This window comes from Ambystoma mexicanum, chromosome 6q (genome assembly GCF_040938575.1).
Source record: "Ambystoma mexicanum isolate Mex_15411 chromosome 6q, UKY_AmexF1_1, whole genome shotgun sequence".
Lineage (NCBI taxonomy): Eukaryota > Metazoa > Chordata > Amphibia > Caudata > Ambystomatidae > Ambystoma > Ambystoma mexicanum.
In genome coordinates, this window is record NC_090937.1 from 803,018,535 (window position 1) to 803,042,423 (window position 23,889).

The 23,889-nt window shown below is 47.9% G+C and overlaps 1 protein-coding gene across 4 annotated transcripts in view; it reads left to right on the forward strand.

The window, feature by feature from the left end:
* The window catches only part of GRIA2 (glutamate ionotropic receptor AMPA type subunit 2), a 624,179-nt gene that overhangs the window by 162,943 nt on the left and 437,347 nt on the right, over window positions 1-23,889 (forward strand). For all 4 annotated transcript variants that reach the window (XM_069631331.1, XM_069631330.1, XM_069631329.1 and 1 more), the window contains exon 3: window positions 1,695-1,934. In XM_069631331.1, the coding sequence (XP_069487432.1) occupies window positions 1,695-1,934 (240 nt within the window). The remainder of the gene's footprint in view (window positions 1-1,694; window positions 1,935-23,889) is intronic.

Genomic DNA, 23,889 nt, shown 5'->3' on the forward strand with positions numbered 1-23,889 from the left:
GCCCGCCCCAAGGGTTATATTGCCATTAGGACCTGTGTAGTTGATATGCAGGTGCTAATGGTGTGTTTACATTTAAAAAAAGAAAGAAGAAATCTTACCTTGCATCTCCGGCACTGTGCAGTACTTTGCTAGTCCCTTTTCCATGTTGCTGACCACAACATCATCAACACGAAAAGTGGACTGCGGAAAAGAAGCGCAGCGTTGGGCCACAAGGTACGATTTCTTATTTTGTTTTAAACACACTACTAGCACCCGCGTGTGATCTTTGTGGGTGCTAAGGAGCGGGGAGGAGCGGGAAAGAAGAAGGGGGTGCAGGCCAACAGCAGTCAGGCTGCTTGGAATGCAGGCTTACACAATAGAAGACAGCCCACGTTCCAAGCTTCCTGATTGGTCAGCGCCACCTTCCACGGTGCTGATGAATTTATCAACTATAGTTTTAACAGCTCTAACACTTCATGTCATTTTATGTTCCCAAATCAACTATGCATGTGAAATTCATGTTCATTTCCCCATTTTATCGTGGGCATTCTGTGTGTGGGAATTGTATTAGCACTATTGAGCAATATGAGCATTATTGAATGATTTGATAACGCTGAACGCAGCTAGAGAACACATGTTGCGGACTGAGAAGAAATACACCCACATATGATTAATTTCCGAATGTTAATGGTTCCCACAAACATTCTGGGTGCTAAAAGAACATGGAAATCACATCCTGTGCAACTGAGATGGCTAACATAGGGTGTGGATACCCAGGCCCACGGTAGTTATGTGGCTAACGCAAGAGGAACGGCTCACTACAATAACTTTATATTCAATAACTTTATATTCAGTCCAGAATTTGAGCAGTGATGCAATGTCCTCTGGCTCACTGAGTATATCTGGAAGTGAATTTCTGGAAGTCACTTACTACTAATGTACCTGTAACCAAGAGACCACATTGGTCACCTGTAACCACCTAATCAAATTTCCTACAAACTTCATGTAACAGCGCCTCGATGCCTCTGGGCTGTAAGTGCGCTATACAAATACAAATACAATAAATGGGAACTCAGGAGTTTCAGGCAGAATCCTCATATTTTTCATCCAATAGCCTATTTCAGTGTTTTCACTGTGCTTTCATAATGGGCAGGAATAGGGGTTCATAGAGCACTCTGCATATCAGAAATGCTTGACCAGTAGGTCACCAGGTGTGTTTTGGGTTTGGTGCATTGAGCAGGCTGTTGACATGACACCAAGCATATTTGACGTTTTTAGCTTCTGAGCGGTGAAGGATAATTAGGACAAAAGTCACTGTTTGTAATGGGAAAAGCTCATCAGATATAACTGGGTCAGAAGCATATCTGGTATTTTGGGGACTGGTGTGTTTTTCAGTGTTTGGATGGATGGGAAGAGTAGGACATCTATTCTAAGGAAAGGGGCTCTAGCACGGATGTATTCAGCATGTGGCAAGTTTCTCTGTTAGGATTAAATGCAATATACATGAAGGTGACACCGTCGGTGATTTGACATGTACTCATTATGTAAGTAAGGAATAACAAGAAGCGTATGCCTAAAATACTTTTATTCCATTTTACTTCGAAAGTAGAAATGACAAAAATCTGATTTTATTTAATTCTGTGGAACAGATTATGTATGTCACCCTCTGTTTTAGTGTTTCAAGCTAATAATAGACTCTCTTTTCCCTTTTGCAGTTTGCTCCCAGTTTTCAAGAGGAGTCTTTGCTATTTTTGGATTTTATGACAAGAAGTCTGTAAATACAATCACATCATTTTGCGGAACGCTTCATGTGTCCTTCATAACCCCAAGTTTCCCCACCGATGGAACTCACCCGTTTGTCATTCAGATGAGACCAGACCTGAAAGGAGCTCTCCTTAGCTTGATTGAATACTATCAATGGGACAAATTTGCATATCTTTATGACAGTGACAGAGGTAAGAGAACTAATGAACACAATGTATTTATTTTTAAATGAGTCTCCCAAGGAATAATTTAGCTACAGTGGATGAAAACAAATATGGCGTCTTTTGCACAGTAGCCCGAGTGCAACATTAATTCAACTATCAAAACATATGTACATTTAGAATGGCTTACAGACATTTGGGCATTCTTATTCCTTAGGACTGGGCAGGTGAAATTGTTTGTGGTTCAGATGAAATGTATTGGATATGTGGTTGGCCTATTTTGACTGATTGACACCAAGGATAAGCCTAAGAACCTTTCTGTAAAGGAGGCATGGAAATCGTAAACTACAAATAACAATCACGGGCAATGCTTTCTGACAAATCACGTCCTTAGATTCATTGTATGAAGAAGTGTTTGGATTTTAAATGGTGCTTTGAAAATTAGATTTGCTGAAAGCTCTGTATGTAATTACTAAGTCAAAATAATTACATGTATTTGTCTAATAATAATTTGGAAGATGAATTGTAATAACTAGTTGAATGTAAGGAGTTGTAGACCCTTTCCCAATGTAAATATAACTGCAATGAGAATGTTATTGGCTGAAATGTTTACGTGCAATTCAACTGTACTTCTTCAATTTGCGTCATGCCTCAACACAAGGCAATCATCAATACACACTGTACTGTGCAAAGCCCAAGACAAATCATTGAAACGTAAATCCTCAGTGCATGAAAAGAACCTATTTTGCCAGATTCGGCATATACAAGTGCAAATACTGTTCCAGTCCTACACTATTCAGAGCACTGAGCACTCCATTCAACGCAATCCAATTCAATTATACTCTGCTGTTTGACTGTTTTGACTGTTTTAAAGGGGCAAACATTCAGTTTTGGCCAGATAGATGCATTTATAACACATCTGCATATTCTCTTAAAATGCATCGGACATTTGTATTTTTCAGTAAACAACTTTCAAGGTAGCATGTGTGTGTCTCCTGAATTTCGATAAAACATTTGCATCAAAACGTGGATATCATGCTCATATATTTCTTACCAGACAATGTTGACATCCATGCAGTTCTACCATGGCATGCGATTAGAGCGAAATCCACCCACCAAAATCATCAAACCATTGCAAGTGTCATTCACCAATTGATATTGTCTAATCAACAGACCTTAGGGTACAGCTCGGGTACATGAAAGGTCGTTCCTTTCCCGGTTGTCAGCATAGGGATACAGGCATCTACATACAAGGTCTGACCCGAAGGCCTAGAAGAGCACAAGACAAATACATTGTATGAAGTTAATCTGAGAAAAAGAACATTATGCTCCATTATTGCATGCAAGCTGTAAGGCCACCCTCTAAGCTGCATTGTCTTGTGTACATAGGAAATTCACTAGTAAACTATGGTGTATGGGATTCCAAAGATCCATAAGATCCTGATATTTACCCTTTTATTATAAGACAACACATCAGATGTTATATGATTCCAGTCACATGATAATTGGTAAACATTATGGAAACTTTAAAAAATGAAGTCCTTCAGCATCCTGAACACCATCACGCAGCTAGCTCTCAGGTAAGTGAACCAATTAGTTGCCTGCATGCAGTCTGATAAAAAGACAATTATTCGATCCCAAACCAATTTATCCCAAATGTGCAAAGCTGCGCTAAAGATGCCTGACAATTACATAGTCGAACGGTTTGGCATTTTTCCCTTTTATGAAACCACATCATTGAGCGATGCACTTTCTGCCTCTCCCAATGAAGATAAATGAGCATTTCAGTGAAGCTATGCAGACATCCAGAACTGATTTTACAGAGCCAGTATAATACAGCTACGCACCATCCACAGATTGGTTCATTTCATTACCAAATGCAATATTTTGCATGTTCTGGAAGCTCTGCCACATGCATTTTTCTGGAGCAAGCCAACAATGCAAATTGTATCATTCATTGTATTTTTGGGCAGGTTTTTATTGTGTGCTTTTTACTGTCAGATGGCTGTTTCAAAGTGTGAGGGAAAAGTGGGGTAGGGTGTGTTGGGTGACGGAGGTTCCACAGCCTGATGGTAGAAGTGGCTACATGATAATAGAACTAGGAACACTATCATAAGAAAAGTCTTTGTGTGATCAAACGTTGGTATTTCGTTGGTTCTTTAGAATGATTTAGAGAGGAAGTCTTACACTTTCCTATTATAGGCTCTGTGGGTCAGACAAAGTGTTTTAAAATCAACCCAGTGCTTCACTATCACCCAATCCATTGACTTAATAGCAGCAGGGATGTGGGTCAAGTTAATACATTTCTATATGCATGCCACCTACTGATTGTCTTTGTGTGCTTTTAACTTGTTTAGGGATTGTGCACATTGCACAATGGATTATTTTAAGTGTACTGTGTATTGTGGAGTGCATGTGTGGTATTACTGGCATTTCTGATAAATGTTTCACTCATGTGTAAGGGCTAGGAGATGACTGTGAGGATTCCCATTTTTGGAAGCGGCATGAGATGTTCTGGTGTTATTTCACGGTGGTCGGTTTTGTCTTCCTTCCACTGCCTTTCAAGGGGGCATACATTTTGAGGTTTTTAATTTCTTACAACAATCGACTGACATGTCTTTGCTATCATTTGTACTGTCTTGATCATGGCGATGATCCTGTGTTGCGCACACGGCAACAGACTGACACATCTTCCTTATCATTAAATGTGTTCAGGTTGGTGCCGTGTAATCTGTGATCAAATGTTCTGCTGCTAACTATGGTTTTTTTGTGTGCTATTCAGTGTGTTGTTTAATAATCAGTTTGGCTATGACTTGTGTCTTTTTTTAGATTACAGTAAATGCGTGTCATGTCCAGGGTATTAGACAACACCCCAAAGTATGAATGTGCAAGGACACACAAACCGCTCATTTGATATTGTGCTACTTCAAAACTATACATCAAAGCTTCACATTGTTTTCAAGAATGTATAAAAACCTGGATTTGTTTAGGAGCACCCATTACGAAACATGTCACAATTATACATCACATTAGATAGTGTACTGAAGCAGAGATTTGCTTCTGTACCACTTTCAACAACACCTGTCATAGTTTAAAGAATATTATACACCTATGATGTCTGTGATTTGTGTCTGTTAAATTTGAATATTAGCAAATCCAATATTGTTAAGAGATGGTGTGGTAGGCTGTGGTATGAAAAAAGTGTCTGCTGGTCTGATGATTTCCTGTTGTTCAATTATCTATGCTTTGGTACATTTTCCAATTCAGTTAAGAAGTGCATATGAGTGTGGTGTGACATTTTGTTAGGGTATGGCTGTGAGGATTCCCTTTCATCAGGTATACAGCGTTGGGATGTTTTGGGCAGTGCTGCACGATGCTTTAGGACTATATAGTGGTGACGGCAAAAATGAACTTTGCACGGTTCCATGAATCAGGGTTAGTGTCGGCAGCGCAAAGTCACTTTTCAGCACCGCAAATTCACTTTGAACCGACCAATTATTCCATGGATTGGGCCCACACTGTTTGGATATTTTGGGAGGTGCCTGCATGATGCTGTTGACCTACACCGTGGTGATGATGGGCATGCGGCCCATCGATACATTTGTGAAAGCATGCTGGGGCGGGGGCTCTTAAGGTTACCTGTCACCTGGTATATAGCTTTGGGATGTTTTGGGTAGTACCTGTGTGATGTTGTCGACCTGTATAGTGGCCATGGTGCATGCAACAGTACGATGAATTTTGTAATTTGAAATGTGTGCATCATGAGGTGTGTGCTGTGCTATTTCGTCAGTGAAGATGTAGGCTTTGACAAGCACATGCATTCTACTCGTCAGCGTCAGTGTCACTGACTGACAGACTCTGTGTCAGAGACATCAAGAGGAGGAAACAGTGAAAACAGTGTGTTTTAAAGTTCACCTTTCTGGGTGTTGCACATACTAGTAGATATGTGCCTGTGGATCACTGTCTAATGACGTACCTTCTGCTAGTGCATGACTGCAGGTCTGATAATGGTGTCTCAAGTGTGTCACTGTGGTTTTTGTAGGTATTCCCAGTTTGATGACGTTGCAGCAGCGCGAGCTTCAGTGTGAGCTTGGCTATGTAAGTATCATAGTTTTGGAGAGCATGGAAGACTGTTTGCTGTTTGGTCTTTTCATCCCTTACCTTGTTGCCATCCAGGAAAGATTTTGTTCTGAAGCTTCTAACTACCTGTGTGATCAGGGTTGTTATTATTATTATTAGGATATTTATTGGGCACAGACCTAGCTTCGGGAAGCAATAAAGCGCTTTACAATCATACAGTGAAGAATAAGGTAAGAGAGCATAGAAACAAGGGAGTGGGGATCTGACAACAGGGAAGGGTAACCGTCATCAATGGGTCTACAAGTAACATGTGGCGGAAACAGTGGGGATCAGATCACCCAGTCTCAGGTATGGTTGGAACTTGATAGTGTATAGACGTAAGTGTTAGGGAGGAGCCATTCCTTGAAGAGGGGGTCTTGTGCTCCTTCCTGAACTGTAGAAATGAGAGGACGAGTTGGATGTTGATGGGGAGAAGGTTCCAGGGTCTTGGTGCCTAGACAGGGAAGGCCTGTCTTTGGATTTATTTGTAGGTGTGTTGCTGTTTGAAGTATAGATTTATCCTTGTGTGTGTGTTGGGTGATCTGTATGTGTGTTTGCCTGTACACACATTATTTAATTCGAAAATGCCATTTCAGTGGCATAAATACAGAGGGGTGGATTTACACAGCAGCGCTCATTTGTAATTGGTAATTACATGCGTTCCTTGCACTGTCACTACATTCTTTTCTGTCACGTTGTCATGTATGACAGTGTGTTTGTGTGTGTATTTGTGTGTTGTGTTGTTGTACAACACATAGCTTATTCTGTGTGTGTATATATACATATATATGTGTGTCTGATGTGTGTTGATCTGTATGCACTTTATTCATTTGGCCACGGCAATGTAAGTAGTATCATTAGTCAGAGATGAGTTTCCAAAGGAATCTGGATTTTTGGTTGTTACGTTTCTTGCTCACATGTCATGCGTGATGGCTTTTGTTCTGGTAAGCATTCATTTATTTGTGTAAACAGGATAGGGGTGGCTGTTTTTTATGGCGTTATACCATTTTACTTTGACATACCTCTTTGTGTGTTAGGTGCTGTGCTGTGGATGATTGTGTCCATTGCACAGTTTAGGAATGAATTACACAGTTCCTTGGCCAGTTGATACAATAGGATTTGTGCACAAGGACACCTTTTGCCCTACTGCCAATACCATGTAAGACTGGGCTAAGAAGTTGTATTCTTTCTATTGGAGACTATACTTGCCTTCAAAGACCACAGAGGCGAGGGATCATTTGGTTTCATTTAGAATGAGGTTTGGGATCAAGGCATGCATGGCTTAGTAGCATCCCAACAGTCTGCTCAGGGACTGACATTTTAGCATAGTTTGAACAAGACGATCTAGGCTCCCTGAAATCACAGCGTGGAATTGCACACACGTTTTAACATCAGGGAGGAACTGGCAGTTTGTTCACAGTAGAGATTAGCTTTCATAAACACAACTTAGAGGTAACTTTCTTTTTAAAACAAATTTAAAGGCACTGATGTGTTATGGTTTAGTTGAAAGAAAATAATTAGATACATTTCCTGGAGATGGTCTTCAAAATCAAACATTTAATGAGAAAAGATATGAGGTCAAGCCTAACTTAATGGGGCTGAGTTGCCTGGGGAGATATCTGACAAAGGTTTAAATTACGCATAACCATCTTGTGAAGTCTAGTAACGTTATACAATTGCATCAACACAAATAATTCCAATGAGCCACATTGAAAAATAGAAACAAACTGCATAATATGATCATGAGAACAGCTGCAAAAATCTTGTACAATATTTCTTAAAAGGAAGAATAGCACCAAGGTGGCCTCTTGGCACTAGAGCCTAGCCCATGCAAAACGGGGAAGTGAACTGAGAGCTATACCTGCCCAGGAGTAAACAATTGTCAATGCTTTCAGAAACGGTGTGATCACCAGAAGTGGCCATACACTTTAAGACGTTCCATAATCCTGGGACACGCAAAGAGAAAACCTTGCCGTCCCGAGTGATCTCCAAAAGCAAAAGGTAAGAAAGAGATTCTAAATTCAGAACAAAACATGCCTATGATAATATCGTAACAAATGCATCCTTCAGGATCACCGGCTTGATTCACTGACAAATCCATGCAGAGTGTAAAGGGCAGTTGTGATATTCTATGTGCAAACAGGAGCACACGGAGGCCTTTGAGGGAACGAGTTACATTACTTATCTTCCCAACATTAGTCAACAGTCATGCTGCAGCTTTTGTGTAGTGGTATGCTTTCTGTTTTTTTTTTCAATTTAATGCGTAAATGTTGTTCACTTTATATATTCAGGCCGATTCATGGAATTAATGTGCACTGAAAATCGCTGCGCAAGCGTGCGAAAGCGTACGAATCGCAGCGCAAGCACAAAAATCGCAGCGCAAGCGTGCAAAAGCCGCGCACATCGATTCATGGAAGTCCGTGTGCGTCTAAATCCTGGGATGTGCGCTAAAATCGAGCGTGGCGCACACGTCATCAAACGGCGTGCGCTACACGCACAGCGAAAGCGCACATAGCGTGGCGCATACAACAAAAGTGGGCAGAACACGGGGCATAACACGCGGAATGGGGAACAGCGCGTGAAAATGTGGGCGTTACGGGGTAAGTACAGGAGGTAAATGCGCGGAACGCCCACACGCGCGCCTACAACATGTATTCATGGAATCGAACAGGGGAAATGCGTGCGACAAAAAATACGCTGTAATCCGGAAACACGTACGCCAGCAGGAAGCAGGCATACGCGGCCCCGCACAGCAGGAGGAGATAGCCAGGCCCAGAATTTTTACACCCAGGCCCAGACTTTTTGGGATGCCTGATGACCAGGTGTATGGGAGGTACATGTTCCCACCACACATAATACTCGACCTGGTGAGTAAGTGGGAGGATGTCCTCACAACACCCACCCTGTGCTCCCAAGCACTGAGCCCCGTGGAAAAGGTGCTCAATGTACTGCACTTCTTGGCCACTGGTTCATTTCAGCAAACAAGTGCTATAGTGGGGGGGGTGTCACAGGCCATGCAGTCACGCTGCCTACACCAGGTGTTGGCCATCATGACTGCACGCTCTTCAGTCCACAGGCACATATACATGTCCACAACACCTGCAGAAAGGCAGGCTGCCATCCAGTACTTTTATGGGGTGGCACACTTCCCCAAAGTGCTAGGTGCCATTGATTGCGCCCATGTGGCTCTACGTCCTGCCAGGGCAACTGAGCACATCTACAGAAACCGCAAGCACTGGCATTCCATCAACGTGCAGGTAGTATGTGATGCCAAGGGAATCATCACCTCAGTATATGCCAACTATCCAGGGTCCACCCTTGACAGTTTCATTTTCAGAATGTCACCCCTAAAAAGGGACCTAGAAGCTGGGCGGCATGGCGATAAATGGCTGCTTGGTGAGTATAAATGCATCTGCACATGCATGCATGTCAGATACTGAGTAATGTCACAACCCCACTAATGATACCCATCATCACCTCCCCAGGCGACAGTGCCTACCCTCTGAGCACCCACATGATGACGCCAATTCGGAACCCCACCACACCACCCAAGGTAAGATAAAACACAGCCCATATTGCAACCCGCTGCATAGCGGAGCGCACATTCAGAGTGCTGAAGTCACGCTTTTACTCCCTTGACCGCTCTGGTGGGCAGCTGCTATACGCGCCCCCAGTAGTGTGCAGGATCATAGTGGCAGCATGTGTCCTGCACAACGTTGCAACCCGCCGGGGCCTGCCGGGGGACATGGTGGTGCCCCCACATCCCCAACCACATGCACGGCTGCTGCACATGGAAGGGGAAAGGGCACGTAGTGAGGCAGCCCGTACGCAGCTGGTGGCTAATTACTTCACCTAAAATCACAATCCTGTGGAGTGCACACAGCCCTGGCACATACCAGCTGACAATCAATGATGATGACATAAGGGACAGTCAACTGTCACAACCATACCAGCCTTGGATTGGTCAGCTGGAAGTGTTACATTGTGTGCATCCCTACCTACTGAAAGACAACCAATGCTGTGTCACAAAAAGACACACATTTATGCTGCATGAATGACTACCCCCTTGCAAAATACAACATGAAAATAGTGCCATGTCACCAAACCCCTCCCCATCTCAGCTACCCAACACACCATGGCATGCCATGCAATGTGAAAGCAACCAAATGAATGCACAACACATGACACAAGTGTCACAAAGTGCACTGTCCCAAATGGAAACAGGCCACAGACAATATGCTCCCAGTAATCAATAACAAACAGCACACACGAACAAATACTTACCAGCAACACAATACAGCAACACAGGATGAAACAGTGGCAAAATATGACAGTACAAAATCAGAGTAGTGCAAGTCTTACAACCTGAATAAGCCAGCACATCGACCCCTTCCAACTGCAGAGTGTTGCTGTCAGGCAAATCTGTCAGTGTACTGCATACAACATGAACTGCATCTGCAAAGGAGACGGCCTTGTGAAGACATGAAGAAGGTACCTGTGAATAAGGAGGAAGACATGGATGCACAAGCACATATCAATACACCATGCAGTGTTCAATACAACAACAATCCCCACTAGGGATGTCCACACAGGTTTTGACTACAGACTGCCCACACAGCTCATGGGAGCCCAATGTCACTGTGTAAGTCACTGTCACTTGGTCACACCCTTTGCAACACATGGAAAGGGGAAGCAGGAGGGGTGTGTGTGTCATGAACCCAAGCATCTAACCCAAAGACAGGACAAGCCTGCATGTGCCCAGATGGAATACACAGTGGATGCCCACGGGAGCCACACAAGGCAACACACAAAAAAAAATAAAAATACAAAAATCAAAAATGGCCATGTGTGGACCAGGGTGGGGGAGGCCACCCAGGAGGTTCGAGGACAGGATGCACCCAACACCCACTTGCGTGTATGTTGAGAAAAAACAAACTACCTCCATGGGCTCATGGCCTGCATGGCTACGCCAATGTGGGAGAACTGCTGTCGCTCTCTTCACCCTCTGCTGCTACATCAGGAGGTGGCGGTGCTATGGGAGGCAGCCCACGCAAAGCCCTGGTATAGTCCTCCATGGCAGCAAGCATGCGGTTGTGGAAGGTCTGGTTCTGGAGGATGATAGTACGGAGATCCCCATGCAGCACCTCATGGGTTGCCTGCATTTCTGCATGCATGGCCTCGCGTGATGCCCGGATCTCCTCACGAGTTGCCTGCAGCTGAGCTGAGAGCGAACATGTGAGCTGCTCCAGCTGCTGTTCTAACCTAAAATTTAGGGAAGCCTCAAGTTCACCCAGAGTCTCCCTGAGGAAATGGAGTTCTAACCTCAGGGCTTCCCTGTGGCCCTGTAACTCTACAGATATGGCTTTGCGCAGAGTCTCCAGTGCCGTCCGTCGGTCCCTATTGGACGCCAACATGTCTTCCCTGTGTGAATGGCAAATGGAGTCTTTTGCCTGCTGTTGTTGCTCCATCTGCCTTTCAGGGGGGAGAATGGAAGTGGCCACCCTCTCTATTGCCTGAGCCATCATTTCAACCGATGCTCCCTGTTGTGCTGCTATACGGTACATGGAGTTTCCCCATACAGTATTGCCTGGTGGCGTACGGCCACTGCGTCGGCGGGCACCACACCTGTTTGGGGCAAGGCGATCTGCACCTTGCTCTGCTGGCACTGCCTGAGGCTGCAGGACTGCATTCCCCCTCTGATCTGCTGGCCCAGCAACAGGATCAGATGTTGTGGAGAGTGACCCTGCATCCGTAACCGGAAAAGGCGGATTTACCAACACTAACATCCCCATAGAGGGGCCTACCGCCGCTGCAGGTGGGTTGGACAGAACAGCATCCCTGCTAGAAACACTCACCTGCGACAGCACATAGGTCCCACTGTCCGATTCAGCACCTGAATCATAGAGATCTGGCGAGGTGCACCCAGAGACACCCGTGGACAGTATGGTCTGCAGGAGGATAGGGTTTTCACCCACCACCACACCACGTCCTCTACTGGTGCCCGGTCGTGGCTGAGATTCCTCCTGGGTCTGCACCATCTCCTCCACCTCAACAGCATCACGTGCGTCATCACCTGCAAAACATGAAAGACAACAAATGGAAACAGGCATGAGCACCATAGCACACACATATGGCTGACAAGGAAGAGATCCAGTACCTGAATAACACATGTCCCACACGACTATAACCCTGGCATGAATGCACTGTCAATGAGTTGGAAGGGGAGGCAAAAAGCAGACACTGAGGACTCCAAGATGGAAAATCAACACATGTGCTGCATGCTAGATAGCACTGGCAACTCAGATTAGCCTGTGAGTGGCATGGGCAATCCACATACATTGCACATGCCAGCACAGAGATGGCACGTAGCATAGCCATGGTACATTTGACAAGTACAGCCATATGTCAGTGAATGAGTACTGTCACCCATCCATGTGAGATGGACATGATGAGATGAAAAATGCAAAATAGTATGACAAAATACGCATATGCCACACACTGCAACACATCCAGTGTGCATTAATACAGTGATGGCAGGCAGATGGATACATCAATGGTTGGTCACTTCAACAGGACAGGAAATAACAATCATGTTCCACATTCAAAAAGGCCCCAAAAATTAATGTGAGCAGGCCCTTACTTAATCAGCCTGAATGGTCAAATCATTCCCATAACAAGGTAATAAATGTGGCCCAATGTGGGTTGTAATCTATGACAGAAGCATGTCACATATGTGGCATTAGGGCAGAAAAATGCGTTGCAAAAATGGGAGGATTGAAACAATCGGGCTGAATGAACACTGAAAAATCAGAACAATGTTGTTGCAAGATGACAGCTCAAGGGCAACTGCAGTAATGTGGCGCTAATTAGCTACTTTGGTCAGAAGGGATACTGTCATACCCAAACCCAAGGCCGGTGAATGGTTTGGAGGAAGCACATGGGTGACCCATACCACTCAGGAGTACACACCCTCACCTGGCACTCAATCATTACACATCACCCAAGAAACATAAATATGGATTACACACACTTGCATGGGCACTCACCGGACAATGCCTCATAATCTGGTAGGTCTCCCATGCCTTGGATCTGTTCCTCTGTGACAAAGGTTCTAGCAACAGACTCATGTTCAGTGTGTTGGTCGTCCTCTGGTGGAGACCCACCGCCAGTTACCAGAGTAGAGGCATGATTGGAAGCCAGCTTGTTCTTTGCTCTGCGTTTAAGGTCATTCCACCGCTTGTAGCAATCATCAGCTGTGCGCCTCACAAATCCAAGGGCAATAATGTGGACCGCGATGGTCTGTCAGTGGGCCCTACGTTGAGCAGTCGTAGTCTTACAGCCTGCAGTCACCAACATTTTGCGGCTATGTGCCAACACATAGGCCACAAGTGCATCAAGTTCGGCGTCATTGAAGCTAGGCTTCCTTGACGTGCCGGAGTGTGTAGCCGTGTCTGTGGTCTCAGCCTGTAGTGCAAGAGCACCCTTCTTCTTCTTGGAAGGTGGTGCGGATCCTGAGTGGCTTACGCCGCTCTGGTCAGTAGGGGCAGAAGCGCAGGTGGACTGGGTACTAGAAGCCTGTAAAGGCACAAACACCATAGGTCTTGATGCAGGCATTGGCTGCAGGGTGATGTTGGCAGGGCCAACGTCGGTGTGATGGACCTGGACCGACACTGTCCCGGCTGGGAGACTCTGAGCTGGGGTGGATTGAGCTGCACCCTGCAAATTCTGGCCACGTCCCCTACCGCGCCCACCACGCCCACCTTTTGGAGGTCGGCCACCTTTGCCTCCCTTACTGCTTGGTCGCCTCCCAACCATGTCACTGATGTTGTTGTGCGTATGGGAGTTGCAGTAAACAATTGGCCTGGGCAATTGGGGTGAAAGGGGTAGGGTACTAGATGGAATTCGTACCCTAGTGCTCTAGCAAGGCTGTTTGTGACCCCTGGGGGAAGATGACGGGTCACGCAATGCACAGGCATCCCAAAAACAAAAGTACACGTGCACGCAACCCCTGGTAGACCATGTGTGTGGAAAAATGAACCCGCACTATGCTGTGGCACCCAGAAACACAAAAATAAGCATACGCGTGTTACACGCAACCTACAATGACCTCTGAAGGGGTACGCGACACACGGGGGCAACCACAGTTGGAAAATACGTGCACGACTCACCGTCTGCCTTGAAAAAGAATGTGAAAAAGACACGCGTGTGCGCGTTGGCAACACCCCCGCCAAAAGAAGAAAAGAATGCAGTCTGAGGAAACAGGGAGTACGAACTGGAAACATTGTGAAGTAATCGCGTGTGAACCGACAAGAAGTACAAGAAACACCCGCTCGCTCTCCACAAAAAGCACGTACAAGAAAATAGCATGATACTCGTACCTTTTAAGCCAGCCCACACGTGCAACGTCACTTACGCACTTACGCGCTAAGGCCCTTTCCTCCAATAGCACGGTGACGTGCAGTTTTCTCACGTGCTGATTCACAATGCACCCGTGTTGTGGGGAACGCCCGTGCACGTAACATCACTTACGCGCTTACGCGCTAAGGGCCTTTCCTCAGATTTCATGCTGACGTGAACTTTCTTCACGTGCCAATCACTCCGTATCAAGCTGGCCACGCGAAAACACACGGAAGACCACGATTCTGCCCAAAAAGCCATTTTCCTGCCACCAAAAGCCCCGAGCACGCTCCCACCAGCCATCTGCTGCTGCCTGCCTGCTGCCCACGTGCCCTGCTATTTGGTGCCTGCATGTCAGCCATCTGCAGGGGTCCAGTTGCTGTGTCCACCCTGCTGTAACAGAAGACTCCCGACTGGGATACCATCGCTTCACAGCCCAGCCCCAGGACCCAGTTGCCCACCCACGCCTGCCTCTGGGGTTGCCATGTCGGGGCAAACACCATCTGAGACCACTGGCGACCCCCAGCCAGAGAGGCAGAGGGCCACCAGCTTCAGTGAGAAGGAAGTTGGTATCCTGGTGGAGCATGTCCTGGGGCATTATGATGCCCTCTTTGGAACATCACGCGCCAACAAGGAAGGACGGGAGAGGATCAGGGAGGACGCAGTGGTTGCCATCAATGCGGAGGTGGTGGCAACCCGCGACATCAAGCACGTCCGGAAGCGCTGGGAGGACTTCAGGTCCAGGACCCTTTACAAGAACCAGGGGCCTCGCGAAGGCAGAGGATGCAGAGGGGTGCCAGGTCAGCATGATCAACATGAAGATGAGGGTCCTGAAACGCGTAGGCCCAGTGCTCAATGCCCAGATCCTTCGGAGGCAGACCCGTCTGGAGTTGAGCGGTAAGTGGCCAAGCATTGCTGTGCGAGACAGGGCATGTTGCAGTGTGCTGGTAGTCTGATACTTGCCTGTATGTGTGACATAGGCCATGTATGGATGTGTGTGTGCAGGGACATCTTGGTCATGCATGTGAGACCAGTAATGTGTGAACCACATGGATGGTGCATGTGTTCCAATGCAACATGGGGAGCTGAATGTGGAATGCACACATGAATGCATGCCAGTCTCTGTTCTTGGACATGGAGGGGGGGTGAGGAATGGGTGCTGCTCTCATGTACGTGTATGGTGCACATGTGTGTGTGTCTGAGAAGTGTGTGTGTGACTTTGAAACGCCATGGATGCATGACACATGTCCCTGATGATGTGTAGATTCACTCATGCAGTGCGGTCACTGTTGTATCCACTGTGTCTATCCAATGTGTCTGTGGTGTACAAGCCATGATGCATGACCCTCCGGTGATGTGTGTGCATGGGATCAGTGTGAGCCATGATGCATGTGAGTTTGAAGGCAACATTTTGGTTAAAAGAGGCCCGTGTACATGGATGCTGATGTTGATTGCAGGTGCATTTGACAGTGCCACTCATGTGTTATTGCTTCCTGTATAGGGGAATATTGTACTGTACTGATGCTTGTGTTCTATGTCTCCCTCTACGCAGCGTCAAGTGAAGAAGAGGACGTAGACGGCGCTTTGGAGCCAAGCAGCAGGGATGCCTCCACCGGGCGGCGACGCAAGGCCCAGCCACCCTCCCAGGAATTGCCATCATCCGGGAGCGAGGGGACTGGTGCCGCATCTGCCACTACGGCTGTAGTGGAAGTGCCGGGTGAGCCCCCACAGGGGCTTGCAATGGCGGAAGACGGTGCGGAGACATCCAGGTTGGTGGTCTCCACAGAGGAGGAGGAGCCTGCTACTGAGCCGCACATGGGGCCTGGTGGGGGTAGTAACACTGGTGCAAGTGGTGCAGTCCAGGGCCAGAGTCAGGAGGCAGCACAGGTCGCCGCGGAGGGGCCTGTGCATGTCGCTATCCTTGACCCTGTGACTGCACCACCATGCACCAGCAGGGATGCCCCGTCCCAGGCCCATCCGCAGGTAGGTGGGAGTGCCACGTCATCTGCCTCTCCACTACCTGCGGATGGGGTCCCATGACCGTATGGGCTCCGTCCTGATTGGTGTTGCGTTGCGTATGCGTGACATACGTGATGACGTGCGTGCTTCCTGGGTGGAGCACGCACGCCATCACGAACTGCAGCATCGCGACATGGCACTGTTGGGTGGGGCCCTGGTCGGTGGGTTCCTACATATGTCGTGCACTCTGGCGGACCTCTCCTCCTCTGTGGAGACTATGCGCCAGTCATTCTCCCTGCCGTCTTCCGGCCCAGATTCCACCAGGGCCCCCTGTGACCTGGCCTGACCAACACAGCCAGCTTGGTGGAGATCCCATCCCTGCCACAGTCTGGAGTCGGCGGTCCAGCAGGGGTGGACACCATAATAACTGGAGACCAGTTAATGGAGGATGTACCCCACACATTAGTATATAGTTTTTTTATTAGGTAGTTTTTTTCATAGGTTTCTGTTCTTTCGTTGGGCTCATGGACTCTTGACAATTGATTGTACATAGTTGGACAATGGATTTATTGGAACTTTTTCTTTGGATTTCACCATGGATTAATCGATTTTACTTTTTACAATTCCTTTGGATTTGCTTTTTTGGAGGGAGAGCTTGGACTATTTTTCTTTTGGATTTCTTTGGATTGGTTATACTTTTCATGTACTCATCTTTTGGACATGCTTTTCATTTCATGTTTGCAATTTTTTTATGATTTCATTTCATTGCTTTATTTTTGTCCATAATACATTTTGATATTTTACTTCCATGAGTGTAATTCGCTCTTTGAGTTCATGCATGTGAAAATGTGGGTTTACACAATCAATGCCAACCAGTGTGTGTGTGTGTGACGGACATGTGTTGATGTACATAGTTGACTTTTGGTTTGTGTCTTGAGATAGGCATGTCAGTGTGGGGTGGATTGGGAAATCATTGCATCTCAAGACTGGGGTGGCGTGCTGTGGTATTTTGGTGGAGATGTGGGCCATGACTGTGCATCTTTATGTCATGTAGGGGGGGGCATGATTTGGGGCCTGCTGGCAGGTGCCCGTCAATGCTGGGTGGGTGGGGGTTCTGGGGGACATGAGTCGGGGCCTGCTGGCAGGTGCCCCTCACTGCTGGGTGGGTGGGGGTGCTGGGGGACATGAGTCGGGGCCTGCTGGCATGTGCCCCTCACTGCTGGGGGGTGAGGGTGCTGGGGGACATGAGTCAGGGCCTGCTGGCAGGTGCCCGTCAATGCTGGCTGGGTGGGAGGAGGTGCTGGGGGACATGAGTCAGGGCCTGAGGCTCACTGCTGGGTGGGTGGGGGTGCTGGGGGTCATGAGACGGGGCCTGCTGGCAGGTGCCCATCAATGCTGGGTGGGTGGGGGTGCTGGGGGACATGAGTCGGGGCCTGCTGGCAGGTGCCCGTCAATGCTGTGTGTGTGGGGGTACTGGGGGACATGAGTCAGGGCCTGGTGGCAGGTGCCCCTCACTGCTGGGGGTGGGGGTGCTGGGGGACATGAGTCGGGGTCTGCTGGCAGGTACCCCTCACTGCTGGGGGGTGGGGGTGCTGAGGGACATGAGTCAGGGCCTGAGGCTCACTGCTGGGTGGGTGGGGGTACTGGGGGACATGAGTCGGGGTCTGCTGGCAGGTGCCCCTCATTGCTGAGGGGTGGGGGCGCTGGGGGACATGAGTCGGGGCCTGCTGGCAGGTGCCTCTCACTGCTGGGGGGTGGGGGTGCTGGGGGACATGAGTCAGAGCCTGCTGGCCGATGCCCATCAATGCTGGGTGGGTGGGGGTGCTGGGGGACATGAGTCAGGGCCTGAGGCTCACTGCTGGGTGGGTGGGGGTGCTGGGGGACATGAGTCGGGGCCTGCTGGCAGGTGCCCCTCACTGCTGGTGGGTGGGGTTGCTGGGGGACATGAGTCGGGGCCTGCTGGCAGGTGCCCCTCACTGCTGGGTGGGTGGGGGTGCTGGGGGACATGAGTTGGTGATCACTAGTGCAAGGTGACCTGTGGGCTGGCTGGGGGGCATGCCCATGGTGGATGGGCTGCGTGCGGGACATGACCAGGGGTGCTGGGTAGTCCCCTGTGGTGTGGGCTGCCTGCACGGGCTGTGGAGGGGGTAGAGGGCACACCTGGGAGGACCCACACTGCCAATTCACATGTGGGACTCCCCGCGCACCCCACTGGAAACATGTACCCCGCTCTGACAGTGAAATCGCGTGTGAAACTGCCCGCAAACCTCAGTAATACACGTACCCCGCTCGCACAGGGCGAATCGCGTGTGAAACTGCCCGCGAACCCCAGTAATACACGTACCCCGCTCGCACAGGGCCAATCGCGTGTGAAACTTCCTGCGCAACCCCAAAATACACGTACCCAACTTGCACAGGGCCAATCGCGTGTGAAACTTCCCACGCACCCCCGAAATACACATACCCCGCTCGCACAGGGCCAATCGCATGTGAAACTTCCCGCGCACCCCCGAAATACATGTACCCCGCTTGCACAGGGCCAATCACGTGTGAAACTCCCCGCGAACCCCAGTAATACACGTTCCCCGCTCGCACAGGGCCAATCGCGTGTGAAACTTCCCACGCACCCCCGAAATACACATACCCCGCTCGCACAGGGCCAATCGCATGTGAAACTTCCCGCGCACCTCCAAAATACACGTACCCCGCTCGCACAGGGCCAATCGCGTGTTATTCTCCCCGCGCAGCGGGGTACGTGTATTCGGAGGGGTGTGTTAGGGAGAATTCTCTGTTTAGGCTGAATTTCCTAACCTAGTGAGCCCCCCAGCAGCTTTGCTGGATTTCTGGAGTTAGTTTTTTTCCATCCTGCCAAGAGTGAGTCTCTTTTTCTCCCACTCTTGGACATAAATGTGTGTAATTCCTTTGAATGTCTATGTGTTCTATGGCCTATGGGATCTTTTACTCCATAAGGTCTCATGTGTTTTTCTATGTGTGTTACACCGCACCCTACGTGCCGTAACACTGGGGCGTCCCAGCGGACCTCCGTCATAGACTCCATACCCGGGGACTGACTACCGTCTCCCCGGGAATGTAAAGTCACCATTGACTTTACTAGACCTAAATTTACTAACAGAACTGGTACAAACCATCTTATTATGGACGTACTAGTAGGGGTAATTCGATTACTCCTGGATCTGTTATTCGAGGGGGCACTGTCCCGTCCCCCCTCGTCGAGTTTTGGCTGGTGGCAGTGGAAACTACTTGTTATGCTCGACCCCGAACATAACCCTATGGGATTCGTCCCATTGTTGGAGATTGATACTTTTCTCGTTAATCTCTAACGTACCACCGGTCTACTTATCTTAAATAAGTTTATCGATTGGTATTTTCTGCCAGAACTCGGTTTTTAAAATGGCGTCTGTGTTTGTCTCTGTTACTCCTAAACCAAAGGTTGAGCCCTTTGTTCCACTTTTGGCGGGCTCTGTACAGAGACCCTCCAAAGTGGTGCCATTCTGTCTGGGTTACCACAGGGGTGTGGGAGGGGGTTTAGGCACCCTGGAACGAGTTGCCTTGCCAACTCCGTGTAACGCTCACCTGATTCTCGCAGAGGCGCCGGTCTTGACTGGGCAACTACCGTATCTTCAAAGGTGATGTGTAGCACCCGGTTGGCTCTTTGGGCTGGACCTCTGTGCACTGTATGCCTGACTTCAAGAGTGAGATGTCTGCAGATAGAAAATATGGGATTAATGAACTGGGGTTATTGGGGTGTCCCTATCTCTGTCCTTTTTTGCTCTCCTGTAGACCCCCAAAGGTTAACGCTCTCACCTTAGGTAAGTGAATGCCGAGCTCTCCATCTGCCTCGGGGCAGGGTGCTGTAACCAGTTTCTTCACTGGATAGGTAGCGCAGGCCTCTTGACTTCAGAGGACTGCTGTCCGTCGTTTACTGCACGAACGGTAAGTTTCGAGTAATTCTATTGTCTTTAAAGTCTTTAATAATGATGTCTCTTGTTTTGCAGGGTTCCGGCGATGGCGGATGACGGGCTGAAGTGAGTTGAAGATGGAGTCCGTGTGATGAATAGAAGCGCCTGGAAGCACGTAAGTAAGCGCTTGTTGCCTGCTTCACGATGCGCTCTAACTGTCTTTTTATTTTGCAGGTACGAGTTCGGAGCTGCTGCAGGGTGCCGAAATACCCACTGGGTTAGATGTGGAAAGGAGTAATGGCACGTGAGTATTAAAGTTCCTCAATGTCTTTAAACGCACCTTGTTTTGTCTTTCAGATGCGGGATGCAGCGCCGAAGGCCTCCGGAGCGTGCAAAGAGTTGGTAAGCTTTTGTCTTTCAGATGCCGGAATGCAGACCTGTTCTTTCTTGTCTTTATAGGTGTTGCTGAAGACTGGATTCAGGATGGTAAGCCTTTTTCCTTAGGCCCAGGATCCGATGCAGAAGACACGATGAGCGTTCTGCTGCAGAGGATGCAGAATAACGTAGAAAAGCAAGATTCATCCACCGGGTGTGGTTTAAATAGCCTCCTGTAGTGCTTAGTGTCTCCTTCCACAGCCACGCCTAGGTAAGAAAAGAGTTCCTGCTTTCCAGAAGAGTTCCAGTGTTCTGAATCTAGGGAGTGGCTCCTGCCCCACCCAACAGGAAAAGTAGTTCCAAACAGAAGAGGATCAGAGGCTCAACTGGCAGGCAAGTAAGCAGCATGGTCTGCTGCAGGTAAGTCCACCCAAGCATTATGAGCCCGGCGCTTCCAGCGCTGGGACTGGGCATATTTATGAGCCTGGTGCCACTGGCGCCAGGACTGGGTCCAAAAGGTCCCAAATGGGACTGGTTGGCACTCGGAACCTGGGTTATGGATCTGCTTCCAAGGGAGTTGGGAAAACCCTGACCTTTTGAAAGCAGAGATCATGACAGTACCCCCCCTCAAGGCCCCGCCCAAACCGGGCTTCTCCGGGGGTTTTGGCTTGTCAGGAAATGTTCGGTGAAAACTTTTAATTAGGCGAGGAGCGTGGACATATTCAGCAGGTTCCCAGGATCTCTCTTGGGGGCCCTAGCCTTTCCAGTCAATTAGGTAAAATAGTTTAGATTTGGAGATCTTGGAGTCCAGAATGCTTTGGACTTCAAACTCGTGTTCTCCATCAACTAGGATGGGTTTTGGAGATTTAGTTAGTCGGGTTTGAGGTTGCACGGGTTTTAATAGAGAGACGTGGAAGACCGGATGTATCTTCATGTGCGGGGGCAAGTCCAACTTGACCGCTACTGGGTTTACTATGGTAGTGATGGAATAAGGACCAAGGTATCTTGGGTTGAATGTGCGTGGCCCTTTTAGAGGTAGATATTTGGTGGATAACCAGACTTGATCCCCTACTTGATATTGAGGGGCTTCCTTCCGATGTTGATCTGCTCCTTTCTTGTATTGTTCTTTAGCCCTTTGAAGGTGAGAAACAGCTTCCTTAAAGGCTTGGGTGATTGTAGAATGCAGGTAGTCTACTGCTGGTGTTTCAAGATCTTGGAGGGGATCCAACTCCGAGGTTCGAGGGTGACTGCCGTACAAAAGAAAAAACAGTGTTTTCCCAGTTCCCGAAGGACAGAGTTATTGTAGGCATATTCGGCTATCCAAAGGACGTCTTTCCAAGTTTTTTCAGTTTGTTGCAGCATGCAGCGTAAATATTGTTCCAGAGTTTGATTGGTCCTCTCGGTTTGTCCGTCGGTCTGAGGGTGGTGACTGGTCGATAGCCTCACATCAATTTGAGCCGACCGACAGCACTTCGCCAAAAATGAGAAATAAATTGACTACCTCGATCCGAAATTAGAACCGAAGGAAAACCGTGTAGTCGGACGATGTTTTCGAGAAATTCTCGGGCCAGAGTTGCTGCTGTTGGCAAGCCTTTGAGCGGAATGAAATGCGCCATCTTGGAGAATAAGTCCACGATTACTAGAATCGTATTGTATCCGGAGCATGGAGGTAGATCGGTGATGAAGTCCATAGAAAGCGTATGCCAAGGGCGAGGTGGGATGTCAATAGGGCGTAAGAGGCCTGCTGGTCTTTCCTTTTGACTCTTGTTTTGGGCGCATACTCCACAGGACATTATAAAGTCTCTGATATCTTTTTTCCAAGACGGCCACCAGAAGTAGCGCTTGATCTTTTCTGAGGTCTTGGCCATACCGGGATGACCTTCCATTAAAGAATCGTGATAACAAGAGATTACTTTTTTCTGTAAATCTGTGCTGGGTAGGTATAATCGTTCTTGGAAATACAATAAGTTGTCCTTTACTGCAAAGTCCTTTCCCTGCAGATGCCAATTCTGTATGTCTGCTGGAGTTACAAGTTGCCTGGCTTTATCCTTAACTTCCTCTATGGATTCTGTGGCGATTACACCCAGAATTCTTTGTTCGGGAATGATTGGTACAGGTTTAGGGTTGATCAAGTGTTCTTCCACTCCCATCCGAGAAAGGGCATCAGCTTTACCGTTCTTTGTACCAGGTCGATAGGTAATTATGAAGTCAAACTCGACAAAGAATAATGCCCAATGGAGTTGTCTAGAGGATTGGGCTTTTGCGGTTTTCAAATATTGCAGGTTTCGGTGATCCGTAATCACAGTAACGGTGTGTCGGGCCCCCAGCAGATAATGCCGCCAAGCCTTAAAGGCAGAATTGATAGCCAGAAGTTCCTTGTCAGTAATCGTGTAATTGATTTCAGGAGGCGAGAATTTGCGGGACCAAAATGCCATGGGATGCAACTGATTGGTTACCGGGTCCTTTTGTGATAGAACTGCCCCCATGGCAAGGCTTGAAGCATCAGTTTCCACGATGTAGGGGAGTTCGGGGCGAGGGTGTTTTAAGATTGGTGCAGAGATAAATTTAGTCTTCAAATCCTGGAAAGCTTGTTCCGCCTCGGTAGACCATTCAAAACGTTTGTTTTTCTTTAACAAGGCAGTGATGGGCTGGACTATTCGAGAGAATTCGGGGATAAACCTGCGGTAAAAGTTAGCGAAGCCTAACATGCTTTGCACACCTTTTACGGAGGATGGTGATGGCCATTTGAGAACTGCATCGACCTTCTTTGAATCCATACGTACTCCGCCAGGTGATAATATGAATCCCAAGAATTCAACTTCAGTCACGTTGAAAACACATTTTTCCAACTTAGCGAAAAGTTTGTGTTGACGCAATCTTTCGAGGACCATTTTCACGTATTTCCGATGTTCAGATTCCGATGAAGATTAAACGAGGATGTCGTCAATGTAAACAACAACACACACATCTATGAGCTCTCTGAGGACATTGTTCATAAAATATTGAAAGGCGGCCGGGGCATTGCAAAGTCCGAAGGGCATGACCTGATATTCAAATAGCCCATACTTGGTGCGGAAGGCCGTCTTCCATTCATCGCCCTCTTTTACTCGTACCAAGTGGTAAGCTCCTCTAAGATCCAGCTTTGTATATATGCATGCTTTTCTGACTTGGTCCAGGAGTTCAGGGATCAAAGGTAACGGATATCTATTCTTAAC